General features: G+C 36.3%; 1 protein-coding gene across 4 annotated transcripts in view; it reads right to left on the bottom strand.

The window, feature by feature from the left end:
* LOC106878788 (heterogeneous nuclear ribonucleoprotein R) overlaps nucleotides 1-21,806 on the bottom strand; it is a 52,023-nt gene that overhangs the window by 8,691 nt on the left and 21,526 nt on the right. For all 4 annotated transcript variants that reach the window (XM_089351119.1, XM_089351117.1, XM_089351120.1 and 1 more), the window contains 5 exons: nucleotides 18,434-18,660; nucleotides 6,446-6,553; nucleotides 4,129-4,305; nucleotides 1,756-1,891; nucleotides 707-915 (listed from right to left, as the gene is read on the bottom strand). In XM_089351119.1, the coding sequence (XP_089207245.1) occupies nucleotides 707-915; nucleotides 1,756-1,891; nucleotides 4,129-4,305; nucleotides 6,446-6,553; nucleotides 18,434-18,660 (857 nt within the window). The remainder of the gene's footprint in view (nucleotides 1-706; nucleotides 916-1,755; nucleotides 1,892-4,128; nucleotides 4,306-6,445; nucleotides 6,554-18,433; nucleotides 18,661-21,806) is intronic.

Below are 21,806 nucleotides of genomic sequence, written 5' to 3'. Positions count from 1 at the left end.
AATTCACTCACAAAACTTTTGATCAACCTGGGGATACAGTGAAGATTTCCTGACCAAAATTATTTGCAGTAGGATTGAACTCTGAACTAGGTGGCTGCAAAGCAAACTCGTTAACCACATAGCCATATCTGCACCAGTTTCTTCCACAATTTATACACCAAATATTGATAGATGATTGGGAAAAGTCTCCAAAACACCAAGCTATGAGCTAGTGCTTAGTTCTGATTTTAGAGTATGAAGTCTAAATCCTATTCCAGGATATTAGAACATATGTCTACTACATGTAATAATCAATGACCTGGTATTTATTCCAGTTACATGCACTGATGCTCTGTAAAATAAACAGTTCTTACCCAGAAACACAGCACTATGACTGCAGCAGATTTGAACACCTTACTTATGAGCAGCTAGTTTACTACTTTACCTACTTGACCAAACTGAATTGCTCCAGATACTCTATTTAAATACAAGGTCTTTGATGGTAATCAGACAACCTAACATTACTGACCACTCAACTGTTGAGGCAAACGAATCCTCTGCACATTCACTTGACCTGCTTAAAATAATAGCCAAATTACCCCAAATCATAACCAGCTGTCTTAAAAAAAAAAGAACACATTGAATACTACAGTGATGTTTGTGACACATACACACAGTATATAGAAATATAGAGATTTATGATTACAATGAACAAATCAATATTTACCTTGGACATGGTGGATGTATCAGGTTCCTCTAAAGGATCAGCCCAGTCAACAACAAATTCCCCTCCCCAAGCTTTCAAACTTCTTGAAGTAAATCTTCGTTTTGCAGCAGATGCACTCTTGTGGGAATCATATTCAAGGAAGGCGAACCCCCGGTTCTTCCATTTGGGGTTGTCAGCCGAGCCATAAACAATTACATCAACAAGACCCTCTGCAAAGTAAGCAATGGAAAACAACTCCATAGTGTTAGAGGCATACAAGGCAAAAAAAAAAAAAAAAAAAAAAAGAACTGTCTGCAGTAGGGAAACTTTAATCCTTTAGCAATAAAGCAGCCATATCCAGCCCAAATTTTCTACCTGTTTTATTTTCAAACTGACCAGATCCAACCTGCTATGTCATTGTTAAAATAAACAAACACATCATCGAAATCTCAAAAACAATGTGAATAAATAAGCATTACATTTGAGAGAGTAATCTGAATGCTAAAGCAAAACTTGTGGCCATCTAAAGAAAGATTTTTCTTTACTTAAAACTAATAAAATAATTTTTTTAATAGTATATAGTACTGTATCTTTATAGTACTTGGTACTACAGAAAGGGTATAGTACACATATAGCCTTGGACTTTGCTTTAGAAGATACAATACTTCATGAAACTACCATGATGTTGTGTTATCATAGTCCCAATAAAGACACTTATGCAGTTTCAGCCATCTCCTATGTGACTTAGTCACATAGAGGGCATATTGTTAATATCTCATGGCAAAACAATCAGAAATTACAATTACTCTTTGCCTGTGTTTCAGTCTTGCTATTCTATTCTTCATCTCTCTCTCTCTCTCTCTCTCTCTATACATACACATGCACACACACTCCAATTTTACCTCATCCACACTATACATACACATGGAATACAGTCCTACATTATACATATGAATACATAGATATACATGCACACATATACACAAGGGAAGGAGAAAGCAATTCCCAATGTCAACAAAACACTATCAAAGGAATATTTCTAAACAATCACATACGATATTTTTGCTTACCTGTTAATTTGGAGAATTCTTCTTTAATGTCCTCTTTTGACTTACTCTTTGGAATACTGCCAACATACAGGCGAACATTGGCAATGGATATGTTCACCTTCAAGCGTTTACCTTTTCGAATTTCATGGTTGTCAAGCTATCATAACCAAAGAAAAAAAAAATTTTTAAGTACACAAAGGAAACTCTTGCTTATTAGAGAGATCAAATAAATTAACCATATGACTAATTTGAAGACAGATAAATACAAAGTTAGGTAAATTGAGAGAAAGCCATATATACATACACAATGTGTGTATATAAATATATGTAAATATGCTGGGACAAAAGTCACACACCAAACATTTGAGATTTTATTTCTATTACATTATTATTATTATTAATTTTGTTCATCATTATTTTATTCATTTTATTCAATTTTAGAAAAATTGAAGCGTGTTTTTGACAATTCAAGAGCAATACTGACCTTAATGACTTTTGGCCCACCCTATAATATATATATATATATACATCACACATATAATTTCATACACACAGACAGATATAGTAGAAATAAAGATTACACACTGATGCCAGTGTTGTCTGACTGGCACCTGTGCCATGTAAAAAGCACCATTCAAGCATGGTCGATGCCAGTGCCGCTTGACTGGCTCCTGTGCTGTTAGCACATAAAGAGCACTCACTACATTCTCAGAGTGGTTGGCATTAGAAAGGGCATCCAGCTGTAGAAATCTTGCCAAATCAGATTGGAGCCTGGTGCAGCCTCCCGGCTTGCCAGTTCTCAGTCAAACCATCCAGCCCATGCCAGCATGGAAAGCAGATGTTAAATGACGATGATGATGACACACACATATATCATCATCATTGATTTTAATATCCACTTCTTACAAGCTTGCATGAATCAAATAGAAATCACTGAGGCAGATTTTCTATGGCAGAATCCCTTCCTGTGGCCAAGCCTTATCTGTTTCCAAGGCCTGATATATTTTCACAGAAGATTGGAAATAAAGGACACTGCTTGTATGATGGTGATGCTTATTTAAAACTATCACGCATAGTCAAGACAAGGAGACACAAACATACCCACACATCACCGTCAGGATCTGGTGAGGCATAGGGCTTCATGCCAGCATTGTTATGGTTTCTACAGCTGACACATACATATACAAATATAACAAGCTTCTTTCAGTTTGCATCAACCAAATCCACTTACCCAAGATGCCATGTAGTGGGACTGAACCTGAAATGTAGTTGGGAGGCAAACCACTGAACCATATAGCCATGGCTGCATCTATATCCAACCATCTGTGTGTGTGTATACATATATATATACATACATACATACACACACACACACACACAAGTAAGCACATAAATACAAAACAAGGTGGACAAAAATTGTACCTGAATAGAGTAATATGCTTTTATTAAAGCTGCAAAATCTTCACAGAATGTTCCTGTTCATTGGACAGTTGTGATGAATACTGTATTTATCATGAATGTGCGACAAACAGGAACGTGAAATTTTGAGTAACAGTGTGAAGATTTTGCAGTTTTAATAAGCGCGCGTATATAAATATGTCCATGTTCCTTTGCCACGTCATGTACCCAGATATGTATCTATATGTACATACATGTATATATATATGCATATATCTTGGGCAAGTGTTTTCTACTATAGCCTCGGGCCGACCAAAGCCTTGTGAGTGGATTTGGTAGACGGAAACTGAAAGAAGCCCATCGTATGTATGTGTGTATGTGTTTGTGTGTCTGTCTTTGTCCCCCCAACATCGCTTGACAACCGATGCTGGTGTGTTTATGTCCCCGTAACTTAGCGGTTCGGCAAAAGAGACCGATAGAATAAGTACTAGGCTTCTAAAGAATAAGTCCTGGGGTCGATTTGCTCGACTAAAGGTGGTGCTCCAGCATGGCCACAGTCAAAAGACCGAAACAAGTAAAATAGTAAAATAAAATAAAATAGATATATATATATATATATATATATGGATGATGATGATGATAATATTGATATAAGAGAAGAACGGTAACATTTATATGTGTGACAGTAAACAAGGGTGAGATGCACTGTCATTATTTCAATTAATTTAGAAAACTAATCAGCTAATCAACAAATCTGAAGGATGAAGTAAAATAACTTTGTTATTGTTAGCTGTTGTTTGTTGACGATAAACCATCGAGTTAGAAATATATATTCTAAAGAAATTATATGTAAAGATATGAAAAAAAAAAAACAAAAAAAAAAAAAACAGAAAACAAATGCATCAGAAGATAAAATACAAAATGTTTACAGATAAATCCAACAAAAATAAAATTAAAAAAAGAAAAAGGTTTGTGAATGGTTATGAAGGGACTAACCTGCTTTTTGGCTTCTACAGCTCCTTCTTTCTCACAGAAAGTCACAAAACAATATCCTCGACTGAAGCCAGTCACTGAATCAACCATTAACCGCAAGTCCCAGATTTTGCCACATTTTTCAAATAACGGAATTAACTCATCTTCAAATATATCTTTTGGGATTTTCCCACAGAAGACCTAAAATAGAAAATAGGAATGAACAGTTACTTCACTGAAAATACCTAAAATTGCAATATTCTGGGGGTCATTAGATTCATGACACAGGGTATTTGGTAAATTTGTTTGTTTATATTAAAACAAATCAACAGTTCTTATAACATAAATTTATAACAGAATTACATGCACATACATGTCTTCCCCACTGTTATGAAAGTATTGCATCTCTAAAAATGTTATAATAGACAATTCAATGGAAAATATGTTACATGGGATAAAATTTCACCAAAAAGCAAAATTTTTCAAGAATGCAATGCTGTAATGTTGGGGTTGTGTGTGTGTGTGTGTGTGTGTGTGTGTATATGTGTGAGTGCTGCTACTTATTTCAGTCACTGGACTGTGTCCATGCTGGGGTACAGCCTTGAAGGATTTAGTCAAACAAATCAACCCAAGCATTTATCTTATACACCTGTTATTTATCCTATCAGTCTCTTTTACTGAATCGCTAAGCTAAGGGACCAAGAACCAACACCAATTGACAAGTGGAGATGGGAGACAAACACAAAGATGCACACACATAGATATGTACAAGAGGCTTCTTTCAGTTTCCATCTACCAAATCCACCCACAAAGCTTCGGTGGACCCAGGACTATAGTAGAAGACACTTACCTGAAGTATCACACAGTGGGACTGAGCCCAGGACCACATGGTTGGGAAGCAAACATCTCAACCACATATATATATATATATATATACGGACATACATACACATATTTTTGTTTGTATATTTTATGCCTAATTTACCATACTACAATGGCTTGGATGAATGCATTATTAAGGCATTATTTTACAACTGGATGCTCTTTCTTGTCATTTGCTCTTACTTGTTTTACAATGGTTCTTTCTATTTCTTTTATACTACTCACCTTCAAAAGTGAAGAGCTAGGGAACAAATGTATACTCAACATTTTTCATCTGAGGAGACAAAATTTAATATGTGTAGGTGCACATACAGACACAATAGGCTTCCCTATCCTTATGTATATAAGTCAGCATGAGTATACATGTACAATATACAGAAATTATTTCAGCCCAAAGGAATGGGTCAGTGCTTATAGGACCCTTCAGTCCTTTCTGAAATTATGAGTTGTTGCTGAGGTTGATGGTCAACTGAAATTTTGGTAGGTTGACACTTCTAGAGTGGGATGAAAATAAGGTCAATAGTCCATAAAACTATATCTTAGTGAGATCTTAACTCAGAACAAATACCTCGAGGAATTTTGTTGATACTTTAATCATCCAGCCAATCCACCAGCCTAAACAATGATGGCTAATTTAGGCACAAAGCCAGCAGTTTTGATTGAAAGGAGTTGGTAAGTCAATACCAAAGACCATAGTACTTAACCGGTAATTTATTTTTTCAATCCCAGAGGGATGAATGGCATAGTTGACTTCTGAATGTTAAGAGGCATTTTAACTGCTACTCCTATGATTCTACCAATCTACTGCCTTTATAATAAGAACTGATTCTAACACAAACGCAAGTTATGAAATTTGGAGGTGGGGAATTGTTGATGATACTGACCCCAGTAAATGACCAGTACTTTATTTACTGTATTGAACCTGAAAGGATGAATGGCAAAATTGACTTCAGTAGTATCTGAACCCAAAACATAAAGATCCAAAGTTATGTTTTCTTTATTAACAAGACAATATAATGTGAAACTGTATACGATGATGATGATGATGGTTTCAAAGTTTGGCACAAGGCCAACAATTCTGAGGGGAGGGGATTAATCAATATCCTCGAATACCGTACTTGACTGGTACTTATTTCACAGATGCTGGTGTAATTTGAGCTCAAAATATGAGTTGAACTGGAAGAAATACCGCTAGATTCTGGCAGCCTTAACAATAATCTTTTTTTCTATAGGTGCAAGGCCTGAAATTTTGAGGAAGGGGGCTAGCCAATTATAAAGACCCCGATGCTCAACTGCTACTTATTTTATTGACCTTAAAAGGATGAAAGGTAAAGTTAACCATGGCAGAATTAGAACTCAGAAAACAAAGCAAAAAGAAATGCCATTAACCATTTCATCCAGTGTGCTTATTCTGCCAGCTTGCTGCCTAAACAATAGGAGTAGTAATGTTCTCACTTACTTCATGGCCAGAACCTGGTGATACGCCTGTCCAATCAGGTGGTGGACCACCATATTTCCGCTGTCCTGTCGTAACATCAAGTGTGTAACCTGTACGAGCTAATATTTCCTGAAAAAAAAAAAACAATATATAAAATTGGAATGTCATGATAGAAATAAAAATATTTTCTTTATTGGCCACAAGGGCCAAACACATAATAAAAAAGAACAATACAAAACAAGGAACAAGTGGAGCTTAGAGCAAAAACACATGTATACAACACAAATAATAACAATTAACAAAATTTAAACAATAAAATTCTCCAAATGGGGAGAGGTCTGCCCAGGACCAACCAAGGAACTACCTTACATCCTGGTTACTCCTTTCACCAAGGGCACACCCCGCCCCCGACCTACAGATATATGTTCAGGGTAGGCCCATTCACATAGGTCATCCTCACCACATTCAACCACCTTTCAACAAAAATACTGGAGGAGGGGGGGGGGGGGGGCACTTCCCTCTCCATCCTCAATTTCCTTTTTACGTGGAACTTGAAAAAGTCTATGTCTAAAGTCTTCACTCCTTTCATCCTCATCCACCACACTACATCTGTCACCATAGCCACTAGACAGAGGAAAACTGTGAGCCCTTCCTAGCCAAAAGAAGGTGGTGGGACAATCCTCACGATAGAGTTGGCTAATAACAGGATCCATCCTACATGTGTCAACAGTTGTGTGTGACAAAGCTCTAAAAGTCAACAATGCTCAGACACTAGTCAAAATAACAAATAATTGTTTTTTAAGTACAATTTTATAAGGAGAAGGCAGAATATACTTGATTCCCAATAAATTAGTAATATTTAGTCGATTATCTTCCAAAACATAAAAGGTGAACTTGACCTCAGAACTTTATCTGGTGTGGGAGGAAGGACTATAGTCAATTATACTGACCCCAGTACTTGATTGGTACTTCCTGTTGACCTCAGTGAAATCTGAACTCTGAATGTAAAGGATTGTAACTTACCAATGTTGCAAAGGTTTGATGCTGAAATGATTCAGGCATCTACCTGTCTAATAAATGGTTTCTATTTGAGTTACTACTTTAGGTAAGCTGTTACAATCATCTCCCTTCCAAAGGTACTAAGTAAACATACATACAATATTTTTCGTAACTGTAGTTTTATTGCTTTGTTTGAAAGGAAAGGGTCCACGGTTGTTACGGGTCCTTCAGGACAGTTGATCTTCTTCAACAATTGTAAATTAAAGAAAAGGAAAGACAAAGCTAAGGTAAAATTTCCAGAAGGCAAATATTCTAACAGGGAAAGGTGAGTGTGTAGTGGTTAAAGCAGGGCCTAGGAATGACAATGTGAGTGACAAGTGAGTTGGATGGAACTAGCAGAAGCAGAGTAAGGAGACAGCTTGGAATGTGCTACTAAATGACTTTATGCTGAAGATGCTATAAATCTAACACAAATACCACTAGTATTATGAATCTCACTTAGCTGTTGTATCTTATATAACATTTTTTTTTAATGGTAGCTTCCAATTTAGGGGGAAATTTATTCTATATCACAAAATATGTTTCAGCTGCTGCAACAAACTAAGAAGTGATAAAATTAATACCAACTTTTAATTACTCACATCAATCTCAATTGCTAACTGGAAAAAATATCAACAACCTTTCCTATCTGGACTCTTAGTTTTTAAACAGTAGTAAATCCATCAGTAATTTACTTACAATGACACTGCAGTAGATGTTCTTGTTGGTTAGCTTCACTGAAGTCTTGAAAGAGCAAATCAAAGATCAACATAACTGGTTATCTTTTTCTACAAACTGCACTGTCCGATGTATTGATTTTTAAAAATTTTATTTAATAGAATCTGATTTCCAGCTAAATATGAAGGACAAGTATTTCCAAGAACAGGAGATGTAAACAGGAGCTATGACACTAGCACCATTAGTAAAGGTACCAATGGGTGTTAGTGGAACAGAAATGATCTCAGTAGTGAAGCAAAAGCAAGTCAAAGACTTCGCTTTTCATGACATCTCTTGAGAGCCATTTGCTTTTGAGAGCATGAGTCTAGTCTGATGAAAAACTCTTCCAACAGGGGAAATTAGCATGGAGTTATTTGTGATGTAAGTGTTGACACAGCAATTACAGAACAGACCAAATAAAAAAAATGAAAATATAAGTATCGTCTTTCTAATAAGAAATAATCATTGCTACAAGACTTCTCACTGTTGTTGCTCTTCCCATACTAACATGAGTTGGATAGAAATTACTGAAGAGTATTTTGTGGTTAGATGCCTTTCCTGTTGCCAATGCTTGTTTTTCAAACATGGTAATTTTGTTTCACTGGTCTCCACACATGACAAACTTGTCAAGATCCAGCACATATATTTGTTTTTACAAGACATAAACAATCACCAGTTTTTTGTTCATATAGAACACTGAAAGTATGTGGAAACATTCACACATGCATGCATATATACACAAGAAGCACGTGCTCCCTTGTTTGATCCCACTGCATATGACACCTAGGGCTAGTACCTTCTGGCATACTTCAACTTGATGAGTACCCTAAAAGTAACATTTAGTACATAGATATGTGTGTTAGTGCTGGTACATTAGAGAAAGATACATGATGTTAAATAAAACAGTCAATAAATCAGTAGATCAAACAAAAATACTTTGCAGCTTTTATTTGCCTGAATTTGACCAACACTCCCTTGTCACTCTCCACTCTCACCCTCAAAATGCAGCGAAATGTCGACTGTCTCACTGCAAAGCTACAGCCAATGATACTATTATTTACAAAATGTACATTACAGAATTTAATAATACACAGGAACACACACATACAAACATACAGAAAACTGTAGAATTTATGAGAACAGTCCACTAGATGGTAACTTCCTGGCAAAGTCGATAGTAAACAGTGTAAAGGCTGAACCACCCTTTTGACCCAGGGCAACACTACATCCTCCAGCCACTTGATGTATACCTCTGTGTTGAGTGTGAGACCATGTGGGAAGATGAATGGAGGCATAACATCACCATCACTAGTGATCATTTCAGACACCATGATGTTGACTGGATGTTTGATTTTTATCACTCTTGGTACATGTCCTCAGATTAACATCCAAACACTCTGAAATGTTCGTATTGGAGCTTCCTGCACTAAGCAGTACAGCATGTTGTTTCCAAATTTCTGGCAGAGAAAAACATGGTGCTGTTTTTCTCACAGATGGTGCCAAACGTACCCTACTATATACTGTGTAATTGACAAAATCAAAAACAGTGTGCATGCGCAAAATTTAAAAATGGCGACAATTTACTCATCGCATCTCGTATATATCTTTACTCTTTTACCTCTTTCAATCATTAAACTGTGGCCATGCTGGGGCACTCACTTGAATTTTTAGTTGAATGAATTGACACCAGTACTTATCGTTTTTTTCTTTTAAGCCTGATATTTATTCTATCAGGTCTCTTTTGCCAAAGTCACAGGGATGTAAACACACCAACACCAATGTTGAATACATACAAACACACACACACACATATATATAACAGGCTTCTTCCACTTTGTCTACCAAATACACTCGCTATGATAGAAGACACTTGCTCAAGATGCCACGCAGTGGGACTGAACTTGGAACCATGTGGGTGGAAGGTAAACTTCTATCAATACAGCCACACCTATATATATTTGTATATAAACATGTACTTATGATATGCAGTTAAGGATTACATGGTCAGACACCCTTCCTAACATTGTTCATTAACCTCTTGCAGAAGGGAAGCAGTACTGACCACATTGAAATATTGTGTGCACGAGCATTGAGATGTCTTGCTCTGTGTGGCACTGTGTTTTCAAATATACCTCATTGAGAAGAATCTGTAAATACACTGTAAAATTCCTTGTGTGGAAAATTATGTACTTACTGAACGGCCTAATATGGGTACACAGCACTGACTGTCAGTATCAAATCCGTCCGCAAGGGGTCAATGACTGACACCAGATAAATAACTAAGTGCAGTTGACATGTAGCAAGATGGCTTGTATCGGTGCACAACCAATAGAGCAGACAGTCAATTCAGTTATATACAACTTTGGTCTGCAGCTGGCAGCTGTAGCTACTACAGCTAGTTCTCATAAAGTAACAGAACTAATAAATTGTTAACTGTTGTAGTTTAGCCCAATATTAATCTAAATCAAGCAGACTTAAGATCAAAGCCTTTAAACCATGGCTAATTCAGCATTTTTCAGAATTGATTTTAGAAATCATAATCAAAGTTGATTTCAAAAATCAGCTCTGATGATGTGAAGATATAATTACATCAGGCCAGGTTTATGTAATTTGGCCTTGCAAATATTCACTGAATCATATGTAAGGATGCTATAAGAAAATAATTTGAGAATAAACTCTCCAGTTTTATTTTTTCTAAGTATACTCAGTGATCTTTGTGGCAAGAAACACAAATTCTCTTTGTAGCTTTCTTTCAGAAAACAAGGAGTTCTAGATATTGGTTAATACTAGTTATATTTTATGCACCTTAACTTGTACCATGTGAAAACAATACATATATAGGTATAACTAAGCACAGGTATGAGAGTGTGATTAAGAAGTTTGCTTCCCAACCACATGGTTTCAGGTTCAGTACCACTGCATGGAACCTTGGACAACAGTTTTCTACTATAAACCTGGGCTGACCAAAGCCTTTTAAGTGGATTTGATAGATGGAAACTGAAAGAAGCCCATCATGTGTGCATGAATTTGCATCTCTGTCTTGATATTGCATGATAATCATAAAGGAATGCCACTGTCATACAAGCAGTGTCATGCATTTCCAAAACATGCCTGACCACATGGAAATATTAATATGCTTGGAAACAAGTAAAAGCTGATGATGGGAAAGTATGTGGTAAAGTGGATGAGTATTAATAACATCAGCCAAATTGTACACTTGTATGAAAATGCGAAAGACTAACCAGTTAATGTGCTGGGTAGCAGATTTAATCACTCTGGACATGAAAATAGCGATTATATATATATATATATATATATATATATATATATATATACATACACATACACACACACGTGTGTATAAAGAAGATTGTTGTAGAATGTTAAATATGCGGAATTTATTTGTAAAAAAATGAGAGAAAGAAAAGAGAACAGTGGTCAAGTGAATAAGGTATTGAGATGCCTGTTGATTGTAAGTTCAAATCTTTTGCAGGCAATTTGTTCTGTTTCCAAGCAGGGATACTTTACTCTGTTTTACCTTAGGTCTTCCTATCAAAGAAAAGAGGTGCTAGATCAATACAATTCAGTCACAAAATAGGCTCAATGTATGTGTACGTGTGTGTGCATGTGAGTGTTTGATACAACCTATTCCTGCATATGATATTCCTCATCAAGTGATCATCTTCTTCACCCAATATAAATAAGCTTTTAATATACAAAAACACACAAATGCATACATGTCTAGTGAAATCACTGTTTAGTTGGTGGTACAGTGAAGAATCATTCATTTCATTACAGCCATCAATATCACCACCACTACACAGTTCATCCACTAACATCACTACCTCTTCCTTGTATATAACTTAGCAACTTTATCCTCCCAAGCTCTCGCAAGTTCTTCCACTAACACCATAATTTACAGATTGTGTATGACCTAACAACTTTCACCAAGTCAATAGACTCTCTTCACAAACACTACTTGTTCCTGGTGTGACATAAGCAAGTTTCACTGGTTAGAGGTATTCAGATTAAAGCTCTTTCCACCCATATCTTACATCAACATCACTCAGAGAGAAGAGCCTGCAAAGGTTATGGCAATGTTCCACCTCTTCTGACTAACTTATATACAAAATTAAAAACCTACTTAAGTGCTTGCATTAAAATAACATAATGTAGAGGCTCCATTAGTCATATATATGTATGATCTGATGGGATAATCAGGACATTGTGGCCTCAAGCCCTGGAACTCCTAGGGCCAGCTACCTGTGACTCAGATCACAATAATATCCCTGTCTGGGTGCCAACCCATCACAGGGTTACTCATTTACAAGTGAGTGGACTGGAGCAAAATGAAAAAGTGCTCTGTTCAAGAACAGAATACACCATCTGATCTGGGAATTAAAACCATGCTCTGGCCATCTTGAGTGCAAAACCTAATCACTAAATGACGTACCTTTACATATACATGCCTGGACATGATTTTCTGAGGAAGACTAGTTGCTCAGTAATGCAAAAGTCCTGCCTTTTCATACCACTCATATTAATCCAAGAGAAATGGCATTAACTTGGGCCAATAATATTGGTACCAGTGTCAGGACATAAAGAGCTGGAATGTGTACTGCAAAGAATCTCACTCAACTCTCTAGGATTTTTGCCCGTTCACCACACTGGATTGGTACTTTTGCCTAAAGGATGAAAATCAAAGCTGATCCCAGTGGGGTTTAAACTCAGAGTGCAGAGAATTAACAAATACTACAAAGCATTCTATCTAATACTGCCATGGCCATACCAGTTCACCACCTTAAAATAACATAGACTGATTTACAAACTAAATGACTATAGTGATGTTAGTAAATATCATTACGTAAATCAGGTTTATGTAAATAGTAGTGACGAGTACAGGAGATAAAACTATAGCTAGATATAACTAAACCAGACTTACCAACCTACACACTCATGCTCAACTGGATCAATAATGGAAAATACCACAGATACTTAGATTCTAGCAAACTCTCACACAACCATGAAATAATAGATCTGTTAGTGCAGCAAAGTTCATATTTCTCAAAGAGATTAGCAAGAAGGTAGCAGATATGGGTTTAGCTGGTTTGACAAGTTACTACCACGTTGACACATTAACTGCTGTTGTAATTGTTACTGTTATTGTTTACCTCAAGGTCAGACCCTTTCAGATTTATGATTGAAGACATTCTAGCCAAAACCATTCTTTTCTCTTTTACTTGTTTCAGTCATTAGGCTGTGGCCATGCTGGGGCATCACCATGAAAAACTTTTATTAAAAAATGAATTGACCCTGCTACTTTTTCTTTTAAAGCTTGGTACTTATTCTATTAGTTACTTTTGCCGAACCGCTAAGTTAAGGGGACTTAAACACACCAACACCAGTTGTCAAGTGGTTATTGGGGGGCAAACACAAACACACACCTACATACATACAAACATATATATATATATATATATATATATATATATATGTATACATATATACAACAGGTTTCTTCCAGTTTCCGTCTACCAAATTCACTCACAAGGCTTTGTTTGGCCCAAGGATATAGTAGAAGACACTTGCCAAGCAGTGGGACTGAACCTGGAACCATGTGGTTAGGAAACATGCTTCTTACCACACAGTCATGCCTGCACCATTCTATATTTTATTCAGGAATAGCATATCTCAGATAACATAATTCAATAAGGTGGCAGGGTATGGTATGAGGGAGATCTGGTTGTTATGTGTAGAAGACTGACCAACCATGTTTAGACTTCATCAGTGGTGACATATAACTGTTATTTAGATCTAGGTAATCCTTGATTAACTAGACCCATAATTAAAGACATTCCTCTAAGTTATGACCATCCCATCTTCCAAGATACAGGTGTACTGAGGATCACATTAACCAATTTAAACTTTTTTGAAAGACAGTACCATGTAATCAGATGGAGGTTGGCTGCTACGTGTAGGTGATCAAGCAACCATATAGAAGCTTACCCAACCAATTCAATATAATGATTTCAAATTTTGGCACATGACCAACAATTTCGGGGGAGGGGGAGGTAAGTCAATTGCATCAACCCCAGTACTCAACTGGTACTTATTTTATCGACCCTGGAAGGATGAAAGGTAAAGTTGACCTCGGTGGAATTTGAAGAGGGACAAAATGCCGCCAAGCATTTTGCCTGGCATGCTCATGGTTCTGTCAGCTCGCCACCAATTCAATATAACTGTTTCGTAGATAGGCCATTACATATACATATAGTGACATTATATCTATATTCCCAAATACAGCTGCAGGCAGCTAAGTAAAAAAGGATAGTCCTAAACATAACCCCAACTTAGTTTACCAACAACTCTAATGTCTGACACAGACACACAGTAATGCAGGTCAATATTTGCATAGTTACAAAAACACTCTAGCCATGACCATTCCAGCATATTTTTAGGCATTGTTTCCCGGACATTATCCAAAGTGGCCTTCAATTTTTAAGGTAGGCTGTGACATTAAGGAGATTTGGCTACTATTTCTAACAGGCTCAGCAACAATGTAGATTTTCTGACTTGGAAAGATAGTAGGGTTTAATATGAAGGAAATTTCCTTGCTATTTCTAGAGTTTGAGTTATCTCATCGAGGCTTCCATGTTGGCTGATTATGATGGTAAGGTGTGATATGAGGGATATTTAATTGCTACTTCTAGCAAGTCAAGTGATCTCATCAACTTAATATATTTAAAAGGTTTAGAGGTGGATTAACACCAAAGTAAAGTAGACACAATGCTCTAGGAGCAGAGAAAAGGTATGGACATCATAATTTGTATTTCTATCACACTTTAATTCTAACAGAAAGCTGCACTAGCATACCCTAAATGAACAACAATGGTAGAATCACACATTATTAGTAAGGGATGAAGGGTAGAAGAAATGAGAAATTAAGATTATGTCAGAAAGTTAGTACCTGCATAAATAAAATAAGAGTAGGAAATCATTGACAAATGAACAAAGAGAATGTAGGGTGTAGAGAACGTGACAACCTCAATAGTGCTGGTGCCACAATAAAAGGACACTGTAAGAAAAAAAACAACAACTTGGTGTTAGGAAGGGAGTCCAATCACAGAGATCATGCTAAACTGGAATGTTAGAAGCAAGATGTAGTGCTCTGATCTGTTCAGGAGGTCAGTAACTTCAAATAAGAACTAATCTGAACCATAACATCCCATCCTACTCTGGCTGGTATAGAAAGATGTAAAATGATGGTATTGCATTTCACCAGAAATGCTAAGTGTGTTTACTTTCAAGAAAATGTTACAAAGAACAACTTTTTTACTTTGATTTTCGCTAACATTTTTGTCAAAAGGGTTACTTTTCCTTTTTCTTTAAAAATCAAATTTAAACTTTTGAATACTATTGGAGCAACTTTAGACTTATCTTTGCTACTGCTACTAAATACTACCTCAGTTTTCCATTGTATATAATAATATATTTCAGAAAATTATTGGTTCTCTTTGAGCATATAAAAGACAAATTTTTTTGGAGCAAAATAAGTTAGACAAGATAAGGCAAATTTGCTGCTTCAATTCTCCAGAAAACAGACTCATACACATCAATATCCAGCCCTAGACATCAGAAAGATAGGAAATGCAAAAAAAAATTTTAATATCTAGGTCATGTGAAAGAGGGTCGGGGAAAAATGGCACATGATATGAAATTAATGAAACTCTACTAAATAAATTAAAAAAACAAACTCAAAATATTCTCTATAGCTTCTTCAGGATCTGCTGGAATGTCCTGTACATGATATATTTATCACACCATGCAGTTAAAGAGAAGAAATTATTGAAATTATTACTCATTTTACATTTTAGACATTTTTTGAAACTTGAAAATTATTAAATTAAATATAAGTATGGGAAAAAATTGACTTGGAATCCAACAGAGAAAAGAATATTGATTGTTAAACATCAAAAATTATCCAGATATTTTATTAGCAACCTCAATTATGATCAGGTCAAAGTTGAGGAAAAATTTCTTGAAAAAAGAGAACTGGCCACCTGACTGTTTTGGATTCCCTCAACTTCAATAACAGGTATGCTGACCAATTTTTACTCTTAAATGTAATGTACCAGTACAAAATGACGATGCAATACTTGCAATGTAGTGATTTAAAATGGGTAGGATGGAAATAAGAAATCACAAGTTACTCATTTTGCCCCACCCCCATCTACAATATATGTGTACATATATATATATATATATATATATATACATGATAATGATGTCATATATATCACTTCACTTCTCTTCCTCACTCTCCAATCCTGTCCTCACAGCCCTGTTAACTGTATCATTGCTATTCAGTAGGTCCTCCCTTCCACATACCCAGGTTTTCACCACACACGACATTCCCCTCCCCTACTACCTACTCACACTTTGGCAATGACCTGCCACTTATATTATGATCTCCGTACTTCAAGGATATGCCCAGCATTTTGCCACCATCTCTCTTCTACTTTTTCTTGCACTCCTGCTGTCTCACACTCTCTCTCCTTCTGCTCTTCCCTCAGACTGGGTAACCATGTATCTCCTTTACAGCAGCACACCTGTTTTCTGTCCAGGTAACCACATACCACCCCTACAACAAGATAACTGTTTCTGTCACTTTGTTTCACTATAAACCTTTCATCATCTGACACAAGATCCCCTCCTCCAATGCCCCTACCACTCTCAAAGGATTTTTGTCTTGCAAGTTATTTGGTGACCCTGCCAGAGCAGGTGCCACTTAAAAAGCATCCAGTCCACACTGTGAAGTGGTTGGCGTTTGGAAGCTGTAAAAACCATGCCAAACCGACCTCACCAGTGTTTGTGCCACATAAAAAGCACTCAGTCCATCCTGCTGGGTGGTTGATGTTAGGAAGGGCATCCAAAAGTAAAAATCCCGCCAAAACACAGAAGTCTGGTGCAGGCTCCTGTCAGACTATCCAACACATGCCAGCATGGAAGGTGGATGTTAAACGATGATGATGATGATGAATATACAATAAACTGGATTGGATGACAAGTAGCCAACATGACCAGTCCCATGGATCAACCAAACCTTACTCAACAAATTCCTTAAAGATTTGTGAAAATAGAGCTAATCTGCTTCAAGCAGAGTACTGAGTGTTTAATAAAGACAGAACGGCTAAAAAAATAACAAAAAACTCATATAAATAACTCTTTAATTAGTTATCTTTGTGTAGTGGGTCTACTTGAGCAGAGATGACCGGAGTTACTTAACTATAACATCATCATCATCATTGTTGTTTAACGTCCGCTTTCCATGCTGGCATGGGTTGGACAGTTTGACTGAGGGCTGGCAAATCAGAAGGCTACACCAGGCTCCAATCCAATCCGGCAATGTTTCTACAGCTGGATGTCCTTCCTAACGCCAGCCACTCTAGGAGAGTAGTGGGTGTTTTTTACATGCCACTGGCATGGGGGCCAGTCAGGCGGTTCTGGCATTGGCCACGCTTGGATGGTGCTTTTTACATGCCACCAGCACAGGAGCCAGTCAGGCGGCACTGGCAATGATCACGCACAAGTGGTACTTTTTACGTGCCTAATTCAATGTGGTCTGTTTGGTGTACAGTAGCAAATGTAACCATAGACAGTGACTGAGAATACAAGGTGTAAGCTGAGATGGCTATTAGGTTTGTATAGATAAGAGCTAGCTGAAAACATAGAGTACCACACCATGTGTTAACAGTAGAAGGTGACCATGACATGAGGAGAATAAGATATAAAAATTTTGAGGTTGCTAGGCCTTATAGATGAGATAATGATGATATGTGGTACAGTGGCCCAATTCTTAACCTATACCAGCACAAATGTGACAGAAGTAAACACTACTTAAGGAATATCTGTGTTCCCTTAATCTGTTAGGATTGTCAGCCAAATCTCCCTAAGACCACCCTTTCCCAAAACATTTAAAAAAAAGGAAAGAAATAATTGGATCATGTACTCCTAGATACAGTATGTTTTGGGATGGTCAACAGGTGGTCACGGATGGAATGTCATTCATTAAAGTCCTGCTGGAATAGAGCTGACCTGAGTCTAAACAGACATCAAAACAGGAGTGAAAATGACCTAAATATCTATAACAAATCAGGCAAATGCCAAAACTTATAAATACTGTGAAATACATGGAAAAGAAAATTAAAAAAGGGGAGGGGGGGGATTTGATGATAATAAAGAATTACAGCATACTTTTAATTTGGTTTCATCGGGGCCTTTTGCAGCAGAGTTAGGCATTCCTTGTATTTTTGTTCTCTGTCGAAACATTTTCATCTGTCCACATAAAAATGCACTTTTGTTAGCAACATGTTCCAAACTGCTATCACAAAACTGTTTCAACACAGATACAGCATCTTCAGCAGGAAATTCTTTAAGAGCATCCATTGCTCTGTCATCTAAATCAGACTGGGAAAGTTTCCCTAAAAAAAAATTTTTTTTAAATGAACAAAGATATAAATTAGGTAGAATTAATTAATAGCTGTTCACTCAAACACTAGAGAATAATAAATACAAACCAATGTGCAGAATCTTAACAACACTTTCTTTTAGAGAATTTACAAATTGTAGTTTTGACATCTGTTATATAATAACACAAATGGACAAAGACACTAAGACACAAATGTAACAATAGTGGAGTAAATAAATAGATTAAAAGGACAATTTCAGACAGTAAAAGGGAAGAGGGATTACCCAGACTAAAAATCACATGATAGAAGACCACACACAGGGGATAACATACTGCAAGACTACAAGTAGACGTGCACACATGCTGAGCATTTGAGAGAGTACATTGACAGAAGAGTGTGCTGAAGACCACACACTACTAAATGAAGAACACATACATAGGAGAGAGTGCTTCAGAAACACAAACACTCACAGAGGAATGACTAAAGAAAGAGCACATACTCTACAGGGACCATATAAACACAGAAACAGTAAGAGAAAAAGCCATGCACTTGAAAGAATAAAGTAAGCAGGCATACACACACACACACTCCTAAAATTTATAATATATGATAAAAACAAACTAGAAAATGTAAGTGTATCTACAGATATGAAAGAAACACTTGGATCAGTGCAGAGATCAATGTTCATATACTACATGTGTGATGAAGTCAACAACAACAACAACAAAGTACCGTTCATGCCATTTGAGAGTTGTGTGGTATATGTTAGTGAGTGCAGCAGCTGGCCAAGTTTGAGAAATTGGTTTATATCCTTGTCACTATTAACTGCAATGACAGGGTGGTTGTGCAATCAATACACAGAACCTTTTACCCCTCAATTTGTAATTACTCTAATGATCTATTTCTTACAAAGACTGAAAGTATACAATATATATGACCAATGTGTATCATCACTATGCTTCTTTCTTAGCATTCCAACCTGTTCAAATTTGAGTTTAATGGGTATAGCTATGCTGTTGTTGCCTTTTTTTTTTTATTGAAGTTACAATTAATTACACATACTTAATTAGACACAGCCTTACATTTTTGAGATTAAAGCACTGCTTAAATATAAATTTAAATGAAGTGTAACATGAAACATTACATTAAATGAAATAACTATATTGTGAAAAACTGGAAAGTTTATTCTTTCACTAAAGAAACACTATACCTATAGAATAATAAAAATAATAATAATAATAAAAATAATAATAATAATAAAAATAATTTTTTAAATGTTAAGATTGCTGACATGTCCCTAAATTCAGAATTGCTTCCACCAGATCCTCTATCATAGAAGCTCTTAAATCTGATTTGACTATTTGCCAGTGCAGAAAAGAGTGTCTCAATACTAACTTCAGTGGGTGAGATTGTTGATACAGCTATAGCGATATCACTAATGACCTCTAGATAAATAGGGATAATTTCTATAGTCAGTTTCTATGTGCTGTCATACTTTCCCATTTCTTTTAATCCATTAAAAAAAATCTTACCGAAATTTGTTTACTTGGACTTGTTTTATAAATAAGCAGTGATATTTTAATTTTCAATGTTCAAACTCTAATTCAGTGTTTCACTCCATTTGTTTTCTAACACTCTCAATGCTCTCACACCCTTTTCTCATGTACATACACACAGTATCAAGCTAGATGAATTTAGTCCCAGATACTATTTAGATGCAGGTAACTACTTAATATAGTACTGTCCTACTACAGGAGAACTTTTAACACACCATTGCTTGACTACAATTAATGACCCCAATCTTTAGCACATGGCTTTGACCAAACTTGGGTAAGATCTGTGCTTCCTACATACCCTACTAGCTAACAGTTGAAATTTATTTTTATATTTTGATTTGTAGTTGTACAAAATTTTCCACCATCCATTTTGAGAAACAGTTGTCTACTTCATTTGATGATGATGATTCTGAGCTAACAGTACATCTACCTTCTTTGTTCTATGGTTCAAGAGTTTCATGTAGTAGCTGCTGCCAATTTAAGAGAGTTACTAATTCAAAGAGGGCATCTTTTCTTCAGCAATTTGGTCATTGCTCAAATACATGCAGTTCAATGGATAAATACAAACAATAGCTAACAGGAGTTAATTATCCAGCAAGAGAACCTCCCCTACCATCAGCATTATATCTTAATTTATGTTTGTTCAAAATCAGTACATGCCTAACTCTGACTCCAGTAACACAATAATTCTTTCTCAACCCTAGTAGTGACCCTGTGGGTAAGGAACTCAGTTGTCAATTCACTGTCCACATAGGCAAGTAATGAGAACACAATAAGAATGACAAAGGCTGACTTCAATCCTTCCTGTAAGAGATTGGGACTCATACTTGTTCTCCTAAACCCAATCTATTAAGGGCCTTAGTATCACTACTTTAAGTTACTGTTTTTCACAAACTACAGATTCATAGAAGAAGTGTATTATAGATAACAGATCTGTCTACCTGTAGACAGGATACTTGCTAAACTTAAGTACATACTCTCCAGATAATTAAACTGGGGTTACATGGAATCAAGTATTTTGCCAGGGTTAAAATAATATTTGCATTGTAGGCATGAATTCACAACACAAAGAGGTGGTAGCCTAATACTTTGACCCCACCATGTCAAAAATCTACAAGCAGCATTTGATTTAATAAACCAACCATTTGTCTCAAACAGAAACACACACACACACACACACAGAGGGTGCACCAAAAAAACGTATTCACACTTTAACAGCTGATAATTAATTTTCATTTGCTTTTAGATTTAACGCAGTAGAAATAATGAAGGGAGCCAGACTAATCTTTGAGCAAAGAAGATTTATCCTAAAGTTCTACTGGAAATTTGTAAATGCAGTCAAGTGCAAAGACAGTTTAGGAGAGAGTTTCAACCAGATCCAACTACATGACTTATCATCAATCAAACTAAAGATAAATTTGAAGTAGATGGAACTGTGCAGAATATCCACGTGGAACATTCCAGGAGACCACAGACATCAATGAGCCCCAAGAAACAAGAAAGGACACAAGAAACATGTCAGAGTTGATGAAAATCTGTGAGATATAAACTTCCAAAATCAAGTGTACAACATGGTACAGTTTATTATCATATGGTTTAATT

This window comes from Octopus bimaculoides, chromosome 4 (genome assembly GCF_046866305.1).
Source record: "Octopus bimaculoides isolate indiv1 chromosome 4, ASM4686630v1, whole genome shotgun sequence".
NCBI classification, from domain to species: Eukaryota; Metazoa; Mollusca; class Cephalopoda; order Octopoda; family Octopodidae; genus Octopus; species Octopus bimaculoides.
The sequence above is the reverse complement of the archived record's forward strand: the minus strand, read 5'-3'. Positions and strand labels throughout refer to the sequence as shown.